The sequence below is a fragment of the Bos indicus genome, chromosome 5 (assembly GCF_029378745.1).
Source record: "Bos indicus isolate NIAB-ARS_2022 breed Sahiwal x Tharparkar chromosome 5, NIAB-ARS_B.indTharparkar_mat_pri_1.0, whole genome shotgun sequence".
Classification (NCBI taxonomy): Eukaryota; Metazoa; Chordata; class Mammalia; order Artiodactyla; family Bovidae; genus Bos; species Bos indicus.
The window spans coordinates 27,247,291-27,274,516 of NC_091764.1; the positions used below are offsets into that span (position 1 = coordinate 27,247,291).

Here is a 27,226-nt window from a genome sequence, read left to right on the forward strand (position 1 = left end):
CCATGTTCATTGAATCTTTCGTCTTTGGAGCACATATTAGAGGTTCTGAGAAGTCTTGTAGGAAAGAGTCACCCGTTAGTTATCTGTAACCCAGAATTTTCCACATTCCCTTCCTGGTAAACAATTATTAACATCCCTCAGAAAAGACCCTGTTCCTGAGCACGCAGGCATGCAGTCTGGGTCCCCAGGGTGTGTGTAGCAGCCGTGGAAGTTCCTGGTGGCTACCCTACACTAGGAAGCCCTGATAATGTGGTCGTTGGCCTTGGGACGACTGTTCAGAAGGTCATGATTGGAAGGGATTCAGGCAGGAGGAGTGGCCTGCTTAGAGTCCAGGAGCATCCGAGGGGCTGAGCTGGGAGCGAGCGCACAGGAGGATCCTGAATCTGGAACTCCTCCGCTTCCCCACACTTATCTCTGAGGCTGTGGCTGCTGCCCTCCAGGCAAGGCTGGCTGCCTGGGTACCCAGGGAAGACACAGATGATGGAGTGGGACGTTTAGCTAGGCCAGGCCAGGAAAGCAGTATTTCCATCTTAGGCCAAAGCTGAATTTATTTCAGAGAATGGAAATGACAGTTCAAGAAACAAATAAAACTGGCTACTGGGGTGCAAAGAGATTTATATAGAAATTCCACATCCAGGCTTGGCAGAGCAATGCAGTCAGTGGCAATTCTTTGATCTCCCAGGAGGCTCTCTGAAGGAGGTGGTATTCGGTCGTTGCTGCTCCATTCTGGGGCAGGATGGAACTTTTTCTTGTTGGTATCTTCTGTGGAAAAGGAGCAGGAAAGATAGGTGGGGAGATTCAACGCCTGCCCTGCCCAGACTTGACGCCAGGCCAGCTATGGGACAAGTACTTCACGCTGGATGAAGTCATCATTAATGGATGCTTGCCTTCCTTCCTTCAGCTCATATTCATTAAGTGTTTACTTTCTGGCCCTAGGCTAAATGTTGGACTTACATTGGTGAGTTAAATATCATTTCTCATTTTTGTAAGGGAGCCCCCAAACAACCACAAAGTAAACAAATAGCTTTAAGCTGTGATAAGAATATGAAGAGAAGAAGCTTGGGGTCTGCACTGGAGAATGAGAGGACTTCTGAATGGAGTGGGTGAGGCGGTGAAGGACAGGGAAGATTCATCGTGATGCCCAGCTGGAGCAACTGGGTGGCTGGGGTGATGACATGCATTGAGGTAGAGGGGTGTGTGTGGAGGTGGGATGGGTCTGAGGAGGGACTTCAGGAGCTCTGCTCTAGATAAGTTTGAGTTGCTTATGGGACAGCTGAGTGGAGGTCTCCTGACTGCACTTGTGGATTTAAAGGGAAGCCTGTCAGGGCTGGAGACTCCCATTTGGACAGCACTGCATCAGGCTGGTTAGAGTGGTTCCTAAGCCAAGGGAACTGAGGAGAGAGAGGAGGGAAGAGGACCCAGGTGAGCTCCAAGAAAGCCTGGCGTTCGGAATCAGGAAGAGGAGGAGAGAGCCAGGCTATAGAGCCTGGTCCAGGTTTTCCAAAATGCCTCCATCTAAGAGGTCAAGGGGTTTCTAAATGGGCTCTAAGGGAAGCCCAGACTGGGCCCAGGCTTCCTGGGGACACCGTCCACTGGTTTCAAGTCTCATATTCAGATGGGGGCTTCTTGCCTTTGCCACTTCTCTCTGGACTCTAAATTATATCATCCTGGGCGGGTGGTTTACAGGAGACCATGGGGGAAATCCCTGTAGCTTCTTCTTTTCTTAAAAAAAAAAAAAAAAAAAGTTTATTTATTTTTGGCTGCACTGGGTCTTAGTTTTGGCACTCAGACTTCTTTCTAGTCGTGGCATACAGGCTTAGTTACCCTGAGGTATGTGGGAGTCTCAATTCCCCTACCAGGAATGGAACCCACATCCCCTGCATTGAAAGGTGGATTCTCAACCATTAGACCACCAGGGAAGGCCCCCTGCAGCTTCCTTTTTAAAAAAGAAATCCATTTATTGTATTTATCTTTTGGCTGTGCTGGGTCTTTGTTGCTATGTGCAGGCTTTCTCTAGTTGCGTAGAGCAGGGGCTGCGCTCTCATTGCGGTGTGTGGGCTTCTCACTGGGGTGGCTTCTCTTGTTGTGGCGCATGAGCATGCAGCGTGTGGACTTCAGTAGTTGCTGCAATGGGCTCAGTAGTTGTGGTGCCTGGGCCCAGTTGCCCCTTGGCATGTAGAATCTTCCTGGACCAGGAATCGAACCGGTGTCCCCTGCACTGCAAGGTGGATTCTTTACTGGTCGACCAAGGAAGCCCCCTCCCTCCGCCACTCCATGCAGCTTCTTAAAGGAGAGAATAACCAAGCGTTGCCTAGCTCAGAGGGGATGGCACCGTGGAAAGGGCTATCTCCCTGTTGTGTCATTCACTGTCCCAGAGGAATGGCCAGACAGGTGAGCTTGGTGCCGGGACCTGAGACAGAGGAGTTAATCCCATACTTGCCTGGATCTCAGCCCAGCCCTGACCATTTCTAATCCAGACTGACAGCACCTCTAGGGAACTTTGCCTGATTATTATCTCCTTTCTTTCGCCTCAGCATGCACATCATTTGTTTGTGAAGATCGATGTTGACTTTTCAAGTGCTCTTCAATCCCTGGCCTTGGGCCTACTTGTACTTGACTCTCCATTCTTCGAGCTTGCAGCCATTTGGTGCTGTGTCGTTCGTTCCATTTCCTGTCTTCTAAGGCATGGTTTCTTGCCCACAGAGGAACCCACAGAGATTGCTGAATGATGCTGACTTGTGTGCTGGAGCCTAAACTGGGATTTGGGGTCATGGGTCAATGATCAAGTATTTATGGTTTTTTTTTTTTTTTCCATTATTTAAAGGGACTTCTCTGTAGCTGAGATGGTAAAGAATCTGCCTGCGATGCAGGAGATCTGGGTTTGATCCCTGGGTCTGGGAGATCCCCTGGAGAAAGAAATGGCAACCCACTCCAATATTCTTGCCTGGAAGAGCCTAGCAGGCTAGAATCCATAGGGTTGCAAAAAGCTGGACATGACTAAGTGACTAACATACACACACACACTCATGGATCGATGATCAAGTATTTATTTTTTCATTATTAAAAAAATTTTTTTTAATTGAAGGATAATTGCTTTAAAGAATTTTGTTGGTTTCTGCCAAACATTAACATGAACCAGCCATAGGTATACATATGTTCCCTCTCTCTTGAACCTCCCTCCCACCTCCCTTGCTCCTCTGTTTTGCTCCATCTCCCTCTTCCTTGGGTGTGGAGTGGTACCACTTCCTGTGAGGACACAGAGGACCCTGGCTGTACCCTCCACCACATTCCCATCACCATCCATTCCTCTCTGCCTTGTCCCCTCATGCCTCAGTTGGAAAGAATGGTCAAGATAGTACCTTCCTTTTCTCAGAGCTTATTGACTTACCCCTTGATGTTAAGGAGACCAAGACATGTTTTTAGATTTCAGGTTATTCCCTTCTATCTCCTCCTGGGATGTGGGCTACGTGCCAGAGAAAGTATCAACAGCGATGGTGAAACAGCTATAGAAGGCTCTTTGAAGGAAATCAGGGGATTGCTTCCCATAAGAATCTGTCTGGGGATAATCCAGACTTGACTGCTGATGATCAAGTCTGAATATAAAATTTTGGGTACTTGGTAGGTCAATCTCTATATGACTCTCCCCTGTTTTGCCTTAGAGTTGGGTGGGGTTTTGTTAGCCAATCATCAGAGATCTCATCTTTTGGGATGTGGGTTGCCCCTTCCCTCTGCCTTCTCATCACCTTAATCCAGGTACATTCTGCCACCAAGACCAAAAATGTGGACCCTTTGTAAGTCTCAGGATGACTGAAAAAGACACACTTGAGTTCTGAAAACACTTTACATGTTTTATTTGTATTTTATCTACACCCCTCCTGTTAGGCAGGAATTTAGTCAAAAGCTATGAGAGGCGACCCCTCTGGCTGCACATCCAATGGGCCACCTAATACCACCAAGCTACTTACCAACCCCACCCCCAAATGACCCCGTCACCACCCAAAATAGTCAGGGGACAGGAAAAATCCCCCACTGGCTGACTGGAGGGACTTTCTCTCCTCTGGCACATAAACTCACACCTCACACTGTCATGTACTTAGATAATCTTTGGCAGCCATTTGGCTCATTAAGTAATCATAAATATTCTATGAATACATACATCTAATTATAACAGGCTGAATTATGGAGAAGTGCATGCACAGTAGAGCCTCTTGTTGTGTAACCTGCAGCTGTCATTCAAGACTGTCAATCAGCAACTTCCTGGATTATGCACATAACCTTGCCTTAAACACTCTGCACCCCAGCCCTCCAGGGCCATTGTCTCCCTTGGCCCAGCCCATCTCCCTCTTGAGGTATTCTGTCTTTCCTTGTCTTCAATAAACTCTCTTGTAACGGGTAAAAACTCAGATTCTTCTTTGCGTCCTTACCAAAAACTGAGGCCCATGGGAGGCGGGGTCTCCAGACTCTTCTTCACTAACACTCCCAAGCCCTTCTGGCCTGCCAGCCCCACAGATGCACATCTCTGCTGTGGTTAAGATCAAGCTCATCACTGCAGCCTTTCCAGCCCAGACCAAGTTGGAAGGCTAGCTGGTTCTCCTAGGAAACCACTGACAAAGGTATAGTGGGAGCAGTTCATACCTTGGAATCCATGGTGACATCACCAAATGGTGACAGCTTCATCAACCCTGAGAGAAGACAGGGGCTTGAAAGAATGGTTCTGGATGCAATAAAACAGAGATTCTCAGTGGAGGCAATTCCCATTCTCCCTCACCCCCCAAAACATATGACAATGTCTAGTAACATTTTTGGCTGTCATAGCTGGAGAAGTGTGTGTGTGCTAAGTCGGTTCAGTTGTGTCCAACTCTGTGTGACTCCATCGACTGCAGCCTGCCAGGCTCCTCTGTCCACGGGATTCTCCAGGCAAGAATATTGGAGTGGGTTGCCATTTCCTCCTCCAGGGAATCTTCATGACCCAGGAATTGAATCTGCATCTCTTATATCTAACCTGCGTTGGCAGGTGGGGTTTTTAATCACTAGTGCTACCTGGGAAGCTAGTAGTAAAGAATCTGGAGGAGAGTTGCTTCTGGTATCTAGAGGGTAGAGGCTAGGATGTTACTAAGTATCCTACAATGCACAGGACAGGCCCCATGGCAAAGAATCATCCAACCTGAGATGTCAACAGAGCTGCCATTGAGAAAACTGCAGCCATGCAGAAGGCCACTTCACTGTCCCCTCTCCTTGGGAAAGGAGCCTTGGCTGGAGTCATAGTGTAGGCAGCTGAGCTGACACAGTCCATTCTGAATTTGAAGAAAGTATATATTTTTATTTTAAAATTGTTATTGGGGTATAGTTGATTTACAATGTTGTATTAGTTTCTGGGGCACAGCAAAGACAATATGTTATATATGAATATACACATTTTTAGAAGTTTGTTGGTTTTATATGGGAAATGCCCTTTTACCCTGGGCAAGGACATGGGAAACCAGCCAGGCAGACAGCATAGCCTTATGTAGGTTCTTTCAAGACCTAAGCCGATGGCCTGTGCGATGCTTGCTGTTCTGCAACAAGCCTGGCTGTGTCAGGCCTCTGTGCCTCTGGTAATCTGTTCCCCTTGCCAGGAATGCTCACCCTGCCTTCAATTACTGGACCAACCCTTACTTCTCACCACAGATCACACCAGCACTGCCTCCTGAAAGCTTTCCTGGGTTGCACACATGGCACTAAATGTCTGTTTGGGTTCCTGTCGGACTGTGTTAATCTCTGTTTATCACTTGTCCTGTTCTATTAAACTGACTCATTTCAGTGTCTGTTCTCCGCTAGAATGGAATTTCCTTGGAGGGCGGGATGTGCCACCTTCATCTCTGGGCCGCTGTTTGCCCAGCACATCCTAGGCGCTGAGAATTTCAGTGAGCTAATGGGGCACTTTAAAAGGAGAGGGCTGGACTCTAAAATGCAACGGCTGTCCTGACATCCTTAACAAAAACAATGCAATTTAAACTACTGACTTTCATTTGGTGCTTACTGGTGCGAGTCACACACCGGACACCTGTGCAAGTCATCTCACGTAATCCTCATCACTGCCGGAGGGGGCAGGCAGCAAATATCCTCACTTTCCAGATGAGGGAAGCAGGGCTCAGAGTGGCAGGGTAACATGCCCATGTTAGTGATGGAAATGGCAGATCCAGGCCCCGAATCCAAAGGCTACACCCATAACCCCTGTGCTATGCTGCTGGATGGGGCTAGCTGACTTCTCAGTCTCCTGGAGGCCCTCTCTTCCACCAGCTGTCACATGTGCTGCTAACAGCTTCATGGAGTCTTGAGGAGCAGAAACCAAACCTGAAGTTCTGATGTGAGCAGAAGAGGTTTTCTCAGGTGTCTGCTGTGGGCGGGCCCACCTTCAGCTCTGGAGAGTTCCAGTCTCCAGTAGAGGAGTCAGAGAGACTGACTGGGAGAAATACCTTGATAATGATGGGTGTCACTCCTTGATGCCAAAGAGGAATTTGTAAGATTTAAAGCTATTTTAAAGTGGCTATTACAAGTGGCTGCTTTGAGGCATATCTATCCATCATCTTCTATGATGGGCTCTTTAAATGTCAGAGTGGACTTTCCACTCTGGGATGGTGTCATTTGATTTGTTGAAGCCCACACAGATAAAAATGATCCATTGACTTATGACAGGCTTTGAAGTTGCATAGTCTGAGTAAAATCCCATCTCACTTAGCTGATTGTCTTGGGACAAGTTAACTAGTTTCATTAAGCTTATGCCCTTATTTGTAAAATATGAATGAAAATTTCAATCCTGCAGAGTTTTTAGGACAGCTAGAAATGATAATTGTAAATAATCTAACTCCGTGGCTGGCATATGGCTGGCAGTCAATGTTAGCCATTTTTATATACTTTCACAGACAGGTGAAAGGAGTAAAGATTTGAAAGAGGAAATTATTTTTACTAAATCACAGTCCTTCCAACTCTGAGAAGTATGCAGTACCTCAATTAACATTTGCTGATTGATGAACTGCTTTACTGATGAGCCCCTGTAGTGGGAAACTGGCTTGGCCAGGCATGGAAAAATGACTTGTAGGTGAATCACAAAGATTCTTTGCAATTTTATTCCAAAATCATCAGCCTTCAGTGCCACAAGGACCCTAAACTAAGCTACCCCTTAGCACTCCTTCCTCCTCTTCAGCCTCCACACTGACAACTCCCAGGAGGGCTCCGTTTATGGACATTATCGTTGTCATCATCACAAAGGCTGCTGTATGGAGACCTGCCCTGTGGAAGGGCTTTCCATCACACTTTCTATGGTCCTCACTACAACCTCACAAAGAGGCTGTGCTCACCCCAATTTACAGAACAGAAAACTGAGGCCAGACTCCCTGGAGTCCATGTAAGTGGCAAGTGGCGAGGCTGGGATTTGAACACAGGTCTAACTTCAAGGCCTCCATGTTTTTCACTCCTCCAAACTGCAAGGAAAGAGAGGGAACAGTTGCCATTGTTTGAGTTTCAGAAAATCCAGCACAGGGAAAATCCAAGGGGATGAGGCCCCCTGCCCAGGGTGCTTCCCTAGGGAGGGTCCATGGCTTTCAGAAAGACCCAGCAAAATCTGTGGCTGGTGAGAAATAGAGGTTGACAGGAGCATTGGTTCTCCCAGACCTTCTCTATTTTCCAGCGTTAAAAAGTGCTTCTCCCTGCTTCTTCATCCCACAGGCCTTAGTCTGCCCACAGCCTTCTCTGTCACTGGGAGCACATGCTTTCTCTCTAGGGATGAGGCGAGTCTCCTTTACTTTAAGTCACTGTCCCTTGACTGTCCTCTCCATGCATTAAAAAAATTTTTTTTAAATTAATTTATTTAATTGGAGGCTAATTATTTTACAATATTGTGGTTTTTGCCATACATTGACATGAATCAGCCATGGGTGTACATGTGTTCCCCATCCTGAACCTCCTTCCCACCTCCCTCCCCATCCCATCCCTCAGGGTCATCCCAGTAGACTGGCCCTGAGCACCCTGTCTCATGCACTGAACCTGGACTGGCGATCTATTTCACATATGGTAATATACATGTTGCAATGCTATTCTCTCAAATCATCCCACTCTCACCTTCTCCCACAGAGCCCAAAAGTCTGTTCTTTACATCTGTGTCTCTTTTGCTGTCTTGCATATAGGGTCATCTTTACCATCTTTCTAAATTCCATATACATGTGTTAATATACTGTATTCATGTTTTTCTTTATGACTTACTTCATTGTGGAGTTTCATCCACCTCATTAGAACTGATTCAAATGCATTCTTTTTAATAGCTGAGTAATATTCCATTGTGTGTATATACCACAGCTCTCTCATCCATTCATCTGCCAATGGACATGTAGGTTGCTTCCATGTCCTGGACATTGTAAACAGTGCTGTGATGAACACTGGGGTACAAGTATCTCTTTCAATTCTGGTTTCCTCGGTGTGTATGCCCAGCAGTGGGATTGTTGGGTCGTATGGCAGTTCTCGGAGAAGGCAATGGCACCCCACTCCAGTATTCTTGCCTGGCAAATCCCATGGATGGAGGAGCCTGGTAGTCTGAAGTCCATGGGGTCGCTAAGAGTTGGACACTACCGAGCGACTTCACTTTCACTTTTCACTTTCATGCATTGGAAATGGCAACCCACTCCTGTGTTCTTGCCTGGAGAATCCCAGGGACGGGGGAGCCTGGTGGGCTGCCGTCTCTGGGGTCGCACAGAGTTGGACACAAATGAAGCGACTTGGCAGCAGCAGCAGCAGCATGGCAGTTCTATTTCCAGTTTTTTAAGGAATCTCCACACTGTTCTCCATAGTGGCTGTACTAGTTTGCATTCCCACCAACAGTGTAAGAGGGTTCCCTTTTCTCTGCACCCTCTCCAGCATTTATTGTTTGTAGGCTTTTTGATAGCAGCCATTCTGACCGGCATGAGATGGTACCTTATTGCAGTTTTGATTTGCATTTCTCTGATAATGAGTGATGTCGAGCATCTTTTCATGTGTTTGTTAGCCATCTGTATGTCTTCTTTGGAGAAATGTCTGTTTAGTTCTTTGCATTCTTATTCATTTTGTTTTAGTGTTTCTTTTGAGCATACTCTGGGAGATAGTGGAGGACAGAAGAGCCTGGGATGCTGCAGTCCATGGGGTTGCAAAGAGCTGGACACGACTTAGTGACTGAACAACAACAACAACAAAAGTATATTCAACAAGTTAATAGGGGTTAACATAGAAAGATTTTGTTGCTGGGTTTGTTTGGGGAGCTCCGATTTAGTAAAAGTAAATGATTCTTTGTACAAGAAAGAGGCTTTTAATAGGCAAATAAGCTTTAATAAAAACCCAAGAGAAAGCTAAACAATTTTCATTTCCCAAATTTATTTAACCACAAAACGTCTTAATCAAGGCTAACTTGGGGATAGATTTCTGCCCTAGATAAGCCCTGGGAGAGAATCTAGTACTAGATAAGGATTTAGGGATGAGTTGAAGAGTATTTTAATCCAGTCTGGGGAGGGAACCAGAATTTAGAAAAAATTGTGATTGCTAATAAGGTTTAGTAACAAAAGGATTTAGCTGTACTTAGGCATTCACTTTATCAAGCTTAAGTGGTTGACGGGAGCTATAGAGTAATATATTTTTACTGTTAAGTAAAAAATTTACATTTTTACATTTACATTTGTTAATGTAAAAAAGTTTACATTTGTTAAGTAAAGTTATTTCAGCAGTGCCAAGTTTTTATTTTAACATGATAAAAAGGAGAAAATAATAATTCTTAGTCCAGGGGCAGCAGATCCAGAATGACTGCTTTTTTTTGAAGAACAAATTAATGATTATCTTGAAAATTGGATCTGAGAATCCATATGTAGAAAAGGGCATGTAAGAATCACCCCTTCATCCTTATCTCCTATATGGAGAAGGATGTCTGCTCACTTTGACCTAGAGGTAATGACTACTGCCTCATGATTCATTCTTCCTCTTACAATTACGTTTTAGGAAACTCAAGCATTCTCACTGCAGTTGAGTACCAGAGAACAATTTGGTTAGAGGGAACCACTCAGCTTCATGAAAACTGTCTTATTTTCTAGGTGAGGAAATAAGGATTCAGAGTGTTCTGCCACTTGGCAACCTTACACAGAAAGTTCCAGCAAGTGAGGGATTAGAACTCACACTGTTGGCAGCAGGTAGTTCATTGGAACTGCCCTAGAAGATCAGTGGGAAATATAGCCCAGGATGCTAACTCTGGATATTTTCAGCAGCTTTAGTCAACTGCTGAGAAAACAATCCCAACCCGCTAAAGAAGGCGGTGGTTGGCAGGCTCAGGGCATGTGGATTGGGGGAATCCAACTCAAAACTGTGCTTCAGTGACCTGCCCATCACCTCTCTCCATTCCTCTTCTTCAGTATCTACCAGGATGGCAGAAATCAGCCATACATAGGAGGCTGCCACCCGCTGTCTCAGCACTGGAGCCAAGGGAGGGGAAGGGAGTCAGAGACATTGATGTTTGTCCTTGTTTGCTTTGAGCTCTCACTCGGGGCTTCAGGTGAGCCTGGCTCAGCTTTGTTCCCAGGGAGGGCATTTTGTCTTCTGCTTTTCAAGGAGTTTCAAAGATTATGAACACAGACTTCACCAAGAGGACTGGCATTCAACTGATGGATGGAGTAAATGTCTCAAAGAAGAACCTGACACAGATCCCCTTCATGAATTGGCTATCAATGGGTAACGACTTAAAAACCCAGTTTGTTGCTGGACACAATTTAAATCTCAAAACAATCCTGTGAGTGGGGCTCATTTTACATATAAGAGAGGCTAAAGAATTCTAGACTTCGCAACTAAACAGCAATGACAAAGAGGTCAAGTAGCTTGACTGAGGTCGTCACATGGTAAGAGGGAGACAAGAGGTTATTTGAACCCAGGTCTTCTTTAGTCCACGATGACAGGCTTTCTGTTAGACCCCAGTTACCTTGTTTTGTGTAGCATTTTGTAACTATCAAGGACTTTCAACTTACATTTCCTGTGAGGCTCATCACAAACCAATTAGGTTGGAAGGGATTTGACAGATTAGAACACAAACTTGTGTGTTGAGTCACGCTCAAGGTCACCCAATCCAAACCAATTCTAGCAGAGGTCTTACTCTCTACTGTCCCAACTTGTTTATCTTACTCTCCACTCACACTCAGCTTTTTTCTCAGGGCTGAAGGTTTTCTTGAGGACAGTCAAGGCCAAACATAAGTTACTCCCTTCCCCATGTTCCCAAGTAGAATATTAGCCATCAGTGAACATAGAGTGCTTACCATGTGTTAAGCACCATAGTAAGCATTTCATATTCATTTAACTTGTTTAATGCTCGAGTACCTGCTATTATCATCCCCATCTTATAGTTGAGGAAACCAAGACACATAAAAATTAAGTAACTTGTTCAAGGTCAAAGAGCTACTGAGCTTCTAACCAAGTGGACTAACTTTAGACAAGAAGCAGAGCAGAGAATTGAGAATTAGCTGCAGAGCACTTAAAATTGCTAAACTTGAGGTTCTTGAGGGTTTTCCAGACCAGTCCTCTGCACCAGACTGCCTTGTCTGGAGACCATCCCAGAAAGAGAGTGCATGTTGCCGACTTGACCAGCATTCTGGAGATAGACTCACCACCTATTTCTCGGGGTGTGAGAATCACTTGCTCCTGTTTCTGCCATAGCTTGTGAAGTCCCATATATAGGTAACAACATGAGAATTTGTTCTTGCCATGAGTGGTATGGCTGGGTGTGGAGATGGGTTGGTCCAAGGATGGGAGACGATTGAGCTATCAAAAGTCAGAGCAGTAACACATCAGTGTACTCACTCTACTGCCAAGGGTCCTCCATTCCCCTCACTCCCTGAGCCCAGAAGGAACACCCATCTTCTAGATCAGGGCTTCCCAAACTTCCCTGATCATAAGGATTACCTAAAGGGCTTGTTAAGAATACAGACACCCAAACCCTTCCTCTGAAGATTTACATTCCATAAGACTGGGTCTAGACTATTTATACACTTAGATACTAGTCATCAGTTAACACACATTCTCAGTGTGCTTACCCTACGCACAGGCTGGAGATTCAGAATGAGTAGGATTCAACTCTTTCCCTTGACAAGCTCAGGACCCAGAGGGGTTCTGACAAATAAACAGATAGTTCAGTTCAGTTCAGTTCAGTTGCTAAGTTGCGACCCCATGAATCGCAGCACGCCAGGCCTCGCTGTCCATCACCAACTCCTGGAATTTACTCAGACTCACGTCCATCAAGTCAGTGATGCCATCCAGCCATCTCATCCTCTGTCATCCCCTTCTCCTCCTGCCCCCAATCCCTCCTAGAATCAGAGTCTTTTCCAATGAGTCAACTCTTTGCATGAGGTGGCCAAAGTATTGGAGTTTCAGCTTCAGCATCATTCCTTCCAAAGAAATCCCAGGGCTGATCTCCCTCAGAATGGACTGGTTGGATCTCCTTGCAGTCCAAGGGACTCTCAAGAGTCTTCTCCAACACCACGGTTCAAAAGCATCAATTCTTTGGCGCTCAGCTTTCTTCACAGTCCAACTCTCACATCCATACATGACCACTGGAAAAACCATAGCCTTGACTAGATGGACCTTTGTTGGCAAAGTAATGTCTCTGCTTTTCAATATGCTATGTAGGTTGATCATAACTTTTCTTCCAAGGAGTAAGTGTCTTTTAATTTCATGGCTGCAGTCACCATCTGCAGTGATTTTAGAGCCCCCCAAAATAAAGTCTGACACTGTTTCCACTGTTTCCCCATCTATTTCCCATGAAGTGATGGGACCAGATGCCATGATCTTCGTTTTCTGAATGTTGAGTTTTAAGCCAACCTTTTCACTCTCCTCTTTCACCTTCATCAAGAGGCTTTTTAGTTCCTCTCCACTTTCTGCCATAAGGGTGGTGTCATCTGCATATCTGAGGTGATTGATATTTCTCCTGGGAATCTTGATTCCAGCTTGTGTTTCTTCCAGTCCAGCGTTTCTCATGATGTACTCTGCATATAAGTTAAATAAGCAGGGTGACAATATACAGCCTTGATGTACTCCTTTTCCAATAAACAGATAAGGATACTCTGAATCAGGGCCCTGGTGGAAAAGCACAGGGTGTGGTGGAAAAAGAGGAAGGGGCATCTAACTCAGACCAGGTGGTGGAGGGGAGAGGGGGTCAAAGGCCACTAGATCTGATACAGCATGCACTCTCATTCTAAGATGATGAATGGGGTCTTTGAGCTGACTCCATCAGCCAACTGGTCCCACATTCTGCCCTCCCTTGCTTCTAGATCCAGAAATCACCTGCTGCTGGTCTAGGATGGTGGTAGAGGGGCTTGGTCTGAGACTCCTCTCCATATGCATCCCCTCTTCTTTGCAAGCTTCACACTTGCTGCATATCTGACCTTCATTGCTCCCACAGGTCAGATATTTTATCTTCACATGTGTTTCCCATGACAGCAGCACCTCTCAGCTCAAGAGACAAGCTGGCTTAAGGGATGATTTGGCAGAGATGGTGCCAGAGTGGATCCTTGTGGGGTCAGTGTACCTCTCAGCCCTCTATCCTCTCCAACCTAAGCCCTCCTCTGGATATTTCTTTGAAGTATCACAGACATGCCATGGAGTGGTGGCAGTCTGCATGCAGGGAGGGACTCAGGTCACCTGGAAAATGTTGTCTGGTCCTTAGCCTGGTGTCACAGAGTTCAGTAGCTCCTGACCCTCTGGTATCAAACCCCCATTCATCCTGCTGGATCAGGTGCTGTTTGAGTTCCCTGAGAGCCTTGAGGAAACCCATGGAGGGAGGAGAGCTCCAGTCCTTTGTCAACTGAGGCGTTTGGATGATTAAGCCAAGAAAGCAAAGTCACTTTGGTCCGGGGGATTATTTTTGAGGTGTGTTTGCAAAGTGCAAGTAACTTATTGCCTGGGAGGCAAACCAAACCCAAGATGACTCTCAGCTAATTGCTTGCCTCTCCTTCTTCCAAGCCAAACTCCTTGGTATATAAAGACCAGTCTCCTCTGTTGTCCCCATCCTCTGTCCTCATCCCTCTTGCAGCTCCTGCTAAGTGATTGCTAGCTTGCCTTTGAGCTCTCTCACCATGAACAGACAAGTCTGCAAGAAATCCATCAGTGGAGGGAGCCAGGGCTTCTCTGTCTGCTCTGCCGTGGTCCCCTGCAGCAGCAGCAGGATGAGCTGTGTGGCCCGCTCTGGAGGAGCTGGCACAGGGGTCTGTGGGTCCCGGAGCAGAGCAGGCGGCTTTGGCAGTCGCAGTCTCTACAACCTGGGTGGCAATAAGAGCATCTCCATCAGCGTGGCTGGCTCCTGGGCTGGTGGCTTTGGGGGAGGGCGCAGCAGCTGCATCAGTGGCTATGGAGGTGATTATGGAGGTGGTTATGGGGGTAGCATTTGTGGAGTCAGAGGAATGGGCAGTGGTTATGGAGGGGTTGGTGGCTTTGGAGGGACTAGTAGCTTTGGTGGGCCTGGTAGCTATGGCTCTAGTGTCTGCCCTGGGGGAATCCAGGAAGTGACCATCAACCAGAGCCTCTTGCAGCCCCTCAATGTGGAGATCGATCCCCAGATTGGGCAAGTAAAGGCCCAGGAGAGGGAGCAGATCAAGATCCTCAACAACAAGTTCGCCTCATTCATGGACAAAGTGAGGGCAAAGCCCAGAGGTGTCCTGGAGGGGTTGGGCTGCCCAGGGGGATGGTATAGGAAGAAGCCCATGGGACCTGCCAGGTTTAGAGGCAGGGGCTCCAGCTTCTTGTGCTGGTTCTACCTTGGCCCCCACAGGACAGTCAGTATGCCTCTCTTGCTCTGCAGGCCCTGTTTTCCCAGTTGTGAAATGGGAGAAGGGTTTCATCTCCTGATTTTCTTTTTTGGATAGGGCCCAGGAAAGTGAAGTGAGAGTCCAGGAATGCTCTTAGCTCTTTTTAAGAAAGGGGCATTAACCACAAAATTATTATAGCTAACTTTCAGTGACTCTTGAGGAGCAATTGCTTGGTAATCCAAACTAGCTGACAACCAAACCTGTATTAGGAGGAATCTCAGGACTGCCTCTCGGTGATGAGTAGTGGCAATTGACTTACCTTCTAGATGATGCTATGCTTCAGCCCACATTACACCAAGCTGTCCATACTCGGGCAGGGAAAGGTATGCTTGATGTGAAGGAAAGAGCCTGGGATTTGAAGTTAAACTGAAGTTAGCTGGAAGCTGAGTAACTGAAAGGGGAAACAATTAAGGAGAATAAGAAAAATTTAGCAAAAGTTAAACCTTGTTGACTATTTTCCCTGCTTGAAGGGAGGTAAAAAAGCTTTCCTTTAAAAGATGATGAGAAACACCTTCGTCTGTGCAGGTCTCCTTTAGGCGTATGCTGAAGGATTCCAGTAGACTTGATGAGGGCTGGGTTTGTCTCTTAGTTTTGTCACTTAGTAGTCACCTTACTTTGGGCAACTTATTTAAGCACATGGAGCCTCAGTTTCCTTATCTACAAAATGGGGACAACACCCTTTATAGGTAGTTGTATGGGAGGGTTAAATGAGTTAGACTATGTGAAAACAGCATTCAGGAAGCACTCAATGTATCTCTTCCTCCTTTTCTAAACCCTCATCCTTCTAAAATTCCTGAAAAAACAGGCTCTTGAAGATTGGATGACCGGGTTGAGTTTCCACATATGGAACCCTTTGGGTTGGATGGCCCCACCTGCCCAACTCAAGAAGCTGACTCTTTCTGTACCTCCCCTGCTACAGGTGCGGTTCCTGGAACAGCAGAACAAGGTCCTGGAAACCAAATGGGACCTGCTCCAGCAGTGGACTGCGGGCTTGGGCTCCAGCTTGGGCTCCGGAGGCCTGGAGCCTTTATTTGAAAGCTACATCAACTGCCTGCGCAGGCAGCTGGATTTGGCCCTGGCAGAGAAGGGGAAGGAGAGCTAAGGAACATGCAGGACCTGGTGGAAGACTTCAGAAAGAAGTGAGGGCCCCAGCTGGGGAGTTTCCCCTCTTGGGATTAGCAGTGAGGTGTGGTCCCAACTGAGGATTTTTAACTGTTCCTGACTGTACCTTCAGTCAGGACTTGTGGATGGATTTATTGAGTATGTGAGAGGGTTGAGGACTGAGACTTCCAAGTGGCTGATGATGCCAGATTTGTCACTCTCCAGGCAGGGCCCTTCTACACCAGCCCAGATGGATGAGAGAGTCCTCCCAGAGTTCAAAGTCCTTCAGACTGGAGGGCCCTCCACACTTTACTGTACCAAGGCAACACCCTGGAAACCCATCAAAAATGCAAATTCCCCTGCTCTGGTCCTAGATTCTGAACTGGTGGGTGGGGCAGGTCCCAGGTTCCAGGCAGACTGCTGTAAAGTGCTCTTCCAATGTGTCCAGCCCAGTCCCATTTCTGCAGCTTCAGTCAGCTCTCTCTTGCGTGTCTGTAATTATGGCTGACATTCTCTGAGGTCTGCAAGAGGTAAACAGGACCTCTCAAGATGGGAAGGGGGTCTAGACATCCCTAGGGGTCAGGACCTGCAAGAAGGGGAAAGCCTGTTCTGGGGAGGCCCCATTCCACTCCATATGCACAAGCTTGTGGGCACCTGCTCAGATTAATGAAAAGAGAAACAGAGAAAACAGAGGTTGAAACAGCCAGCCTGAGCAAATACCTCTCTGGGCTTATCTGCCCACGTGCTTCGTGATGTCTCTAGAGCTGGGCTCCTCGAAGCCTTCCCCTCCCCTGCCTGGCACTCCTTGGCATGTCACTCAGACCTAGAAGGAGGTGGTCGAGGCAGTGGCCTGAGCTCCAAAAGGCCTCTAGGCAGGACTGGCTACATCAGTTTGGGGGTTCAGTGTGAAATGAAAACTCAGGGCCCTTGTCAAAAAATTATTAAGAATTTAAAGACTGGGTCAACAGAGCTTTAAACCAAACATAAGGACCTTCTGAACCCAGGGCTCTGTATAACTGCACGGGTCGCACACCCTTGAAGCTGGTCCCGTCCCTTGGTGAGGAGATTCTGCCTGAGTTCTTAGGAGGCTCTTTTTTTGTTTTTTCCAACTTCTGAAATATGAATGTCCAAACATGTGGCTCTTTCTGTCCCAGGTATGAAGATGAGATCAACAAGCTTACTGCTGCAGAGAATGAGTTTGTGGGGCTCAAGAAGGTGAGGAATCTGGGACAATGGGGACCTTGGCTCCCTTTCTGGGTGTGGACCCCCCAGGAGGGAGAGCAGAGCCAACTTCTCTGGGGCCCTGTGACCCTATGCTCTGTGGGCTGTTTACATCTTTTCTTGCATTTTTGGGGAATGAGGAGTTTGATGAAGGAAGCTGCTCTGAGTATGTTGCTGGTGGAGACGACATCTTATAATGTGACCGATGAGCTGATTGGTGATGTGAAATAATAATGCAGGCTTTATCTATAGCATTGAATCAAGGTTTTCAGCCTACAAGTGTACCCTGGATGTTATTAATAAAAACAATCAGCAAATACTGATAGCTTGTGTCAGCCAGTCATCATAAGGATGAAGTTGTGAGAAGAATGCCTTCCTTTCTCTTCAAGAGGCTGGGTTTTTGGTCCTACCTAACTAAAGTCACATATTGGATAAATGTGATTTTGCTACCCTTACTCCGTACCTGGCTGATGGGGTGTATGTTTTGTCAAAGCATTGGGATTTGATTGGCCAAGGCAATTAAAAGGAAGAAAAACACTTTTCCTTTTTTTCAAAAAAGAGAAGTCATAATTAGAAAGAGGAATGGGGGCGGGGCAAAGAAGAACAATGAAGACTCAGAACAGCGCTGTGGGTGGAGGGGAGCAGACGGTCACCTTCTTCTGGGTTTCTGACTGCCCTCCTCCCTTCCTTTTTTTTAGGACATGGATGCAGCCTTCATGAACAAGGTGGAGCTTCAAGCCAAGGTGGATGGCCTGACAGATGAACTCAACTTCCTGAGGACCCTCTATGAGATGGTGATTCCTTGGTCGTCCAAGCCCCAGAGCCTTCTTGTATCTTTCCAAGCATGCTTCCCAAGTGTGACATCAGGGGACAGTCACGTGGCAGGATGGGGCTTCCTAGGTGGCTCAGTGGTAAAGAATCTGCCTGCAATGCAGGAGATGCGGGTTTGATACCTGGGTAGGGAAGACGCCCTGGAGAAGGGCATGGCAACCCACTCTGGTATTCTTGCCTGGAGAATCCCATGGACAGAGGAGCCTGGAGGGCTACAGTCCATGCAGTCACCAAGAGTCAGATGCAACTGAGCGACTGGGCACATGCACGCACATGGCAGGACACTCACGAAACCAGCAGTAGGGCTCAGACCTCAGCTCTACTCCACCCAGGGAATGCCAACTTAACTCCTCATGGTTGCCTGGACCTGGCTCACAGGACCAGGGTCCCTCTCTGTCCCCTACTTACCCTTTGTAGTTGCCTCTAACCCTCTGGCTCCTAACCCAGTACCACAGTGAGCTCTTCCAGAGGACCCCTCCTTACTGCAGTCCCCTGGAAACCCACCCAGTAGGGTTCACTGACTGATACTTTCAGGCCGACAATCTTATTATATAGGTGTTGTTCCTTTTTTCTTTTATTTTATTGTCTGATATCCTTTTGGCTGTAGCTGGGCCTGAAATGGAAGCTGGTATTTCTAACTCTCCCACTCCTGGCCCCCTTGTTGTGGGGGTAGAAGACTCATGGACTTCTTTATTCTCAGCATCTCTTGAGGCCAGGAGAGGTGAAAGTGAGCCCCATGTTTCCCACAGGAACTGACCCAGATGCAGAATCACCTTAATGACATGTCCGTGGTCATGTCCATGGACAACAACCGCTGCCTGGACCTGGACAGCATCATCAGTGAGGTCAAGGCCCAGTACGAGGACATCGCCCAGAAGAGCAAGGCCGAGGCCGAGGCCCTGTACCAGACCAAGGTGGGAGCTCTCCTCTGTTCCCACACTCTAGCTGGAGGTCCGCTGACCTCCATCAAAAGTGCTCCAACAGTTTGCAAAGTTGTGATGATGGGTTTCTCTTCTGTCAGCTTGGAGAGCTGGAGAACAAGGCTGGAAGGCATGGGGATGACCTGAAGAACACCAAGAACGAGATCATGGAGCTCAACCGGATGATCCCGAGGCTGCGGGCTGAGATTGAGAATGTCAAGAAGCAGGTGGGTCTGGGCTGAGTGGAAAGTCCTGGAGGTCTTCTGCGCCCTGGGGAGGAGGAGAAGCAACAGCTGGGCTTCTGCCACAGGCCTTCTCAGTTCTTTTGTGGTTGCCTGTGGGACAGCCTGGTCTCTGGGACACTCTGTTCTCCTCGATTCTCCTCCCCAAGGCTGGGCTTCTCAGAAGGCTCCCTAAGGAGAGACAGTTGTCCATTCTGGTTTGCCCAGCAGCAAATCTTCCAACTGTAAGGGTGGTCTTAAACACTCAGCTCTCAGTAGGATCTGCCCTCAATGAGCTATTTATCACGCACTTCATGTAACCTTGAAGACTAATTTGTATCACTAGAATGAAGTGATTATAACAATCTTAAAAAAAAAGAACCACTTACCAGACTACCTCCACCTTAACCAGCAAATCGGTGTTCCTTTTCTTGATGAGACATGAGTTAATTTAAAAGGGCCGAAGAAGACTGAACCAACTGTGAAACTGACTTCTGTTTTCTGAGTATGCGCCACTGAATTTCTAAGAAGGGGAGGAAGGGAAAGGGAGGAATTTCTTGGATGGGTAAGAGATGTTGGAAAGATCAGCTGTTTGCTTTCCGGTCACTAGGCTAGACATTCTCTTAACTCCCTCTTTCCTAGAATGCCAACCTGCAGAACGCTATTGCTGATGCTGAGCAGCGTGGGGAGCTGGCCCTCAAGGATGCCAACGCCAAGATCCAAGAACTGCAGGATGCCCTTCAGCAGGCCAAGGATGACCTGGCCCAGCTGGTGCGTGACTACCAGGAGTTGATGAATATCAAACTGGCCTTGGATGTGGAGATCGCTACCAACCACAAGCTGCTGGAGAGTGAGGAGTGCAGGTGAGGGGCTGTGGGGTCATTATCCTCCAGAAGTGAGTTCAGAGTGACCTTTGATAGTGGAGAAAGGGAACAAGGTTATAGGGAGAGGACAATAGGTAAGGAATCTCCTGAATGACAGAGTTGAGGATTCAGGCCCCACTCTCTCTCTCTCTCTCTCTATATCTATATATATGTATATACAGACAATCAAACTTATCTCACACTTTGATTTACCTTAGACATCAATATTGCATTACATATCTCTGTTGGGCGACAGGGGATGAGATAGTTGGATAGAATCACTGACTCAATGGACATGAGTTTGAGTAAACTCCAGGAGATAGCAAAGGACAGGGAAGCCTGGTGTGCTGCAGTCCATGGGGTCGCAAAGAGTCAGACACGACTGAATGACTAAACACCTCTGTTGAGCCTCACTGTATGCAGGTGGAAGGGAAAGTCCTTTGGGCTTATAATAAAAGTTATAGTGCTGTCCACTGGACTTTTCTCGGATGATGACAATGGCCTATATCTGTGCTATCTAATATAGTAGCCCTTGGCCACTTGAGCACACGAAACCTGGCGCGTGCAGCTGAGTTTTATATTTAATTTAATTTAAATAAAATAGCTTCAGGTGGGGAGTGGTTACCATGCTGGACAGCTCAGTATAGACAGTCCTAGAACACCTGCATCCCTGAGGCTGAGTCTATATGGGAAGGTGGCTGATACATACATACTCTGGAAAAATAACACAATATCAAGTAGCAGATAAGGGCTCAGTGAGTGGATGTCAAATGCCAAAGGGGTGTCAAGAATTGAAAGATCCTTCTAATGACTAGCTGCTCCATGAATCCTGTGTTCAGAGCCTCTGTCTTCAGGCAGCTCCCAATCTGATGGAGGAAGCAGAACTCACATGTGAGAAGAAAACTTAAGGATTTCTTACGTCTCTAAGAAAAGGAGTGAGAGTGCAGATGGTGCTGCATGCATTGGGAAGTGTGGGATGTGCAAGGAGACAGCGACACCAGTGGGGGCCACAGTGGCAAGGCGTGTGGACACGTTCCGTGTCTGCTCAAACATGTGGTCATGCCTGTTCCGTGAACAAGAATGAGGCACGGGAAGATGGGGAGAGTGGGCAGGACATTTCCATCATGTGTTGAGTGTCGGCCCCTCTCACATATTATCCTTCTTGAATAACCATTACTGCCACCACCACCCCAGGAGGGCTCACTGGGGAAGGCTTCCCGGAAGAAGAGCTGTAGGAATAAGAAAGCCAGGCCTGGGTGAAGGAGGGGAAGGGCATAGCTAAGGTGGGAAGATGGTCTCAGCAGCAGAGGAGAGATGAGGATGGGCTAATCAAGGGGGTGTTGAGTGATGAGTAGTGTGTCTGGAAGATAATTTGGGAAATTAGTGAAAGATGATGGGAAGATGGAGAGACGGTGATTGGTGGAGCTGCTGGAAGCCTTACTTCCCTGCAGCAGCCCCTTTTCCTGGGGAGATCTGTGTCTGGAAACAGACTCAGAATAGCCTTTCTTCTTTTGGGAGCTTGACCCCTACGAGGGCAAAAGGGAGGACATGGCTCCCAGGGTTATGAACCCTGAGCTCTTCATCTAAGGACTCATTGCAGAAATAATCCTCATCTCCTCTTGCTTTTTTAGAATGTCTGGAGAGTGTCAGAGTGCTGTGTGCATTTGTAAGTAGCCTTTCAAAACTTTCTCCCTGGGATGCAGAAAGGGCAACTAGAAACATCCTGACTGACATTTGGGTGGGAGAGCCTGACCCATGCGAGGCGGCCAGGCCACCAAAGTGTCCAGGGTCTCAGGCAATGGCCACACTACTCTGCTCCTACTGGAACTTGACCACCTGGCAGGCCAGAGCTGAAGCCCCTGTGGTCCCAGGGAATTCCTTAGGCTGGAGAACCAGAAATTCCTATGGATACTTCTGGCTCTTATTCCTGGGGAAGGGAACCAGAGGGCCAGGGCTCACTCCTGCTGTTTGCCCACTGAGGCCTCAGAGAAGTTGAGTAACTTTCTCTGAGTCACACAGCCAAGCAGGGTGGTACAGGCCCAGGGCCTGAGCCTGAGTCCAGTGCTTGTTTTCCTTAGCGGTGGTCAGCAACGTCACCAGCACAGGCACCAGCCCTGGTGGAGGCCGTGGGGGATTTGGAGAGGTCACTGGTGGCAGTGGCAGTGGCTACAGAGGCGGCGGTGGCAGCTACAGAGGAGTCAGCGGTGGCAGCGGTAGGGGCAGAGGCAGCGGCGGGGGCTCCCCGGCCTGCAGCAATGGGAGCAGCGGCTCTGTGAACCAGAGCTGCATCCAGAGCTCAGGAAGCACTGGCTACAGGTCTGGCGGTGGGGGCGGCACCACCCTCTGCTTCACTCAGACCACCAGCTCAAACCAGCTTTGCAAGTGATCCTTTGTTGCGGGGGTGGGGTGGGGTGGCAATCTCCATGCCCACTGGTTTCCCCTTAGCTTGGGACAGTACTCCCCTCTCTGCTTGGCATGGACAAATGCCAACCCCAACCTTGCTTTTCCTCAAGCTCCTGGGAGAAGCGGTTGAACTTCCTGGCTCCTCCATCCCCAAGACCTCTCCTAGGCCTGGGAGGTCCAGCTGCTAGTCTGGGATGATGATGCCCTAGATGCACTTTTGTAAAGGCCCCTGACTTTGGACAGCAACACCTCAGCCCAGACAAGTGTGGGTCTTCCCAGCCTGGCCTGTTCCCTCCCTGGGCCATCTCTCTTGGGAGTTGATGGTCTGAGGCTGGAATGTTTCAGCCCCTGCCTGAGGAGGGCAGTGCAGTGGGGCTGCTGCTAGAGGGTAAATGGTTAAGATCTCTGGACCGTTGGTTCTCAGGGTTCCCGCCCCACATCTGGACATCATATCCTGACTCACCTCTGGCACCTTAATTCCCTGAGCTGTGGATTCTCTGCTGATGGTTGTTGTACTTTCTTTTCCCAATAAATTGCACTGTATTTCATATTCTGGTATTTGGCTTTCAAGGAGTCACAGAATAAACCAAGGTCCAAGAATAGATGGAAATCAGGTATGGATGGCGATTTCTTAGGTTAGTAGTGGGTGTAAAGGACACTGCATAGTCTTGGCTTCTCCTCTATCCATTTGGTTGTGTTCTTGTGATAGGACTGGTCAAGAGTATGTTGCTTCAGTGGGGACTGCCCACTCCCAAGGAGGCCTTCCCACCCACCCTTTTGTCCCCACTGGGCCTCTGAGACCCAGTCTTGGTAAAGGAGTGTTTTGCAGTTCATCGATGTAATAGATTCCAGTGGGATTTGGTTCCTTCCAGGTAAGAGGCAAGGGTTTCCCTGGTGGTTCAGATGGTAAAGAATCAGCCTGCAACGTGGGAGACCCAGGTTTGATCTCGGGGTCAGGAAGATCCCCTGGTGAAGGGAATGGCAACCCACTCCAGTATTCTTGCCTGGAGAATTCTATGAACAGAAGAACCTCATCCATGGGGTTGCAAAGAGTCAGACATAACTGAGACACTAACACTTCCACTTTCTTTCAGGTAAGAGGCAGGAGTGCTACACTAGTGAGGCTCACACCAGATAGATGTAAAATTATGAGTGGGAAAGGTGCGTGTTTACCCTTCCACCAACATTTCCCAGTCATTCTCAGAAAGCTGAATCGCAAACCCAGGAAGGATCAGGGTAATAAGAGAGCCACTGATGGAAACCAGAGAGACTGAGAGAGTCCGTGGAGATGGCAATTAGAGTCTCATTCCTTTCCCCACCTGCCAAACCAATCCCTTCTGCAGGTCTTTGAGTGTGATAAAACTCTGGTTTGTAAGTCACTGTAAGTCATGCATTACCACCCAGAAGTGAGATCAGAGCTGGACTAATAAGGCAATGGTACATTTGTCTGATGGTCCAAGATTACCAGGAGATTGCTCAAGATTCATGTTCTACAGCCTGATGTGATCTCCTGGGTTCACCCCAAGTATAGCAGCTCTGGAGAAGGAGATATTTCAAAGTTCCTACACTTGAGAGTTCAGTAAATCTATGCCCATCTTTTTAAGGTCTACAGGCAGGAGGTAGCTCTCTTTCCCATTTATCCCTGGCACAGCTCTGGGGATTTTGGGAGCAGGGCAGGCCATTCTGGATTACTGCCCTTACTGGCCCTTTAGAGACATTCCAAGAAACTTCACTAATCTTAGGAAAACACCCCAGATGCTCTGCTCCATGTGTTGCTTAGTTTACTGAAAAGAGTCCTGGATTAAACCAGCTTTTCACTACACTGGAGCAGCAGGGTTGAGGGTAGCCACTGCAGTCTCTCTTTTTAAACTTTTAATTTTGTATTGGATTATAGCCAATTAACAAAACACTGTGGTAGTTTCAGGTGAGCAGCAAAGGGACTCAGCCATACATATATGTGTATCCATTCCACCCCCCCCAAACTCCCATCCCATCCAGGCTGCTGCATAACACTGAACAGAGTTCCATGAGTCTCTGTAGTCTCTTTATCCATCTGCTCCATGTGTGGAAATCTTGGTGTGGTGTGCTGTCTCAGGGCCCTGCACAGGGTGTGGGGCACTGAGTAAAAGTTTGGTGGTCAGTTGAAAGAATGAATTGAAATGAATAAGAACAGAACCTCCCTCCTCCCAGGAAGATGGGATAGATCACACTGCAAGGCAGGATGGAGCTGAAAGTTACAGGGAGGACCTAGGACCCTCTTGTGAACTCTTTCGAGAAGAGTTGGCAGAGGCGGCTCTTGAGGGAGGTAGTGAAAGACTGGGAGAGGAAGCCTGGAGCCGGCCTGGGAGGAAGAGAGAGTTTTTAAATAGAGTTTAAACTACTATTTTTTTTTTCTATCTAGAGGTGTGATATACATGTTTTCTGGTCTGTAATATTCTACCAAACATTTTCCTAAACCAAACCTAGATGGAAGATCAAAAATCAAAGCTCCCTTCTTTCTCTGGCTGGTTTAGACCAGTGGAACTTGATTTTGATAGGAAGAAGAATAGACTTGGGAGTGCAGAACTTGAAGAATCACATTTTTACCAAACCTATCCTCAACGCAGGACTTCCCAGGTGGTGATAGTGGTAAGGAATTTGCCTGCCAATGCAGGAGACATAAGAGATGCAGGTTCGATCCCTGGGTTGGGAAGATCCCCTGGAGGAGGGCAGGGCAACCCATTCTAGTATTCCTGCCTGAAGAACCCCATGGACAGAGGAGACTGGCGGGCTACAGTCCACAGGGTTGCAAAGAGTTAGGCATGACTGAAGTGACTTACTACCACAACCGCCACCATTCCCAACCCAACCTGAAACTAACCAACTGATTTATACAGAAGGATTTTAAGTGAACTTGCACAAATACACTTAATATACTATAGAAAAGGATGTCTTTTCGTCTATTTACAGAGTATAGCATATATTCATTGGCATCAGGGAAAGTAGTAACACCAGGGAACAACATCACACTGGTAACACCACTAACACCATCATAGCACTAACACCTAAAAATGACAAGCACTTAATACTTAGATTTGAACTGGTTAATCACAGAAATTCTAAGATCAAATCTAATAGATGAATTAGAATATTCATCTACAATTTTTCTCCAAAAACTATTCTAGAAAAAAAGAGGTTTCTCTTAAAACACGGAGTCTATATCAGAACTAGAAGACAGTGATAGAAGAACTGCAAACCCAAGACTAGGAAGTTGATTCTCACATGCAGCTTTTGGATAAAGGAAATCTTTTCCAGTCTATTTCCACAACCAAAACTAGTTCTAATTTCCCCATGATGGCAGGCAGAAAACAGAGTTTCAGAACTCTAAAGACAGGTGCAGATATTCTAACACCCTACGTAAGTACTGCCCAAATCATAAAAGATCCCACACAGGGGGCCACTGCATGAAAGGTTTACCCAAGTGAAGGAGCTATGAGTACCTCAAAGGTTCAGGCAAAGCCCGCCTGTGGTGTTTGGTGTTTGGGACATGGTATTATTCCACTTTGTTGACACAGGAACATATATGCTGGGGTAGGGGCCTTCCAGGTGGAATGCTTGACACAGCCTTGCTCCAGAGCAGCCAGACTCTCAAAAGCACAATGAGAAGTTATTCCCTTTAGCAGGGATTATTGAATGGAAAAGTGTTTCAGAAAAAGCAGAAGTCCTGGGAGAGTCAGGTAATTATCTTTTTGACCCATTAATATCTAAAATTAACAAAATGCTGCAGAACAGAGCTAGTCTCTCCAAGATGTACTCTGTTGTCATCGCGAACAGAAGCCTCTTCCAGACGATTTGGCTCATGGTATCAGAAGGCTTCCACTGCCTGGACAGAGGAGGTGGTGCTTCGTGTTGTTCTGGGAAGCTGATTTGCACAAGGAAGTCACCACCAAACCACTGCATAAATCCAGTCGTCGGCCTTCTTTTTCTGTTCTATACTCTAGAAACATCTCTTTAAATGCCGGAAAGTCTGTGCATGTGAGCATGTTGAATACGTCATGAACCATTTCATCATTATGGTGCTTTAACGTTCTGGTGAAAATTGCCATGTTGTATCCAGGTATCCGCTCCAGGAGCTGATTTTCAATATACTTTTCTATGAAAGAAAGGTTTTTGTTAAAAATTGCCGGGTAGGTGAGTTTATTCTCTTCCGTGTTTTTAAATTCCTGGTAGTATCTGTCCATGAAATTTCTCTTCAGTACTTGGAATTCAGCATCCATGATCATGTCCTCCCTAGAGCCAACCACAGCATCAAATTCAGCTTCAGCGGTGGAAGAAGTGGATACTGCGAGACTCTCTTCCTCCAAGACTTCCGTCACTTCCGCTATATCCATTCCATGCCCTTTCACCAGTCTGGGGCCCAGCCGAGTCTGGGTTGGCGCAGCGTACCCCGGAACTCTATGCCCCATCCACCACTCTGGACTTGGCTCCCATTACTGACCTCCGGAACCACGCCCTGCTTCCTGTAACCAAGGCTGACATCATTCTTAATGACTGAGCAATATTCCGTTATATGCTTGTAGCATAGCACCTTGATGCATATGTTATTTCTATTATTTTCCAGTGTAATAAACATTGCTGCAATGAACACATATCTCTGAGCACTCATCCGTTCATTCTTTAAGATACCTTCCTAGATGTGGAATTGCTAGGCCACTTTAAAATTTTGATTTATATTGTCAGACTTCTGTCTAGAAACATTGTGCCAATTGATACTTTTATAAGTAATATACGATTTCTTGTTTCTCCAGTCTTATGATCACTTTGTGATATTTTTGAATTTTCCACTGTTTTTTTCAGGT

General features: G+C 47.1%; 1 protein-coding gene and 1 pseudogene across 1 annotated transcript; one reads left to right on the plus strand and one right to left on the minus strand.

Moving 5' to 3' along the window:
• Positions 1-14,099: 14,099 nt before the first annotated feature.
• LOC139182979 (keratin, type II cytoskeletal 2 oral-like) lies at positions 14,100-22,371 on the plus strand. Its single transcript, XM_070788703.1, is given in 10 exon segments — positions 14,100-14,654; positions 15,748-15,916; positions 15,919-15,967; positions 17,084-17,144; positions 17,849-17,944; positions 18,731-18,895; positions 19,003-19,128; positions 19,765-19,985; positions 21,617-21,651; positions 22,064-22,371. Coding segments are annotated over 10 exon segments (1,785 nt in total).
• A 3,853-nt stretch (positions 22,372-26,224) lies between these two features.
• On the minus strand, positions 26,225-26,999 carry LOC139182980 (ADP-ribosylation factor-like protein 2-binding protein pseudogene; annotated as a pseudogene).
• Positions 27,000-27,226: the final 227 nt, after the last annotated feature.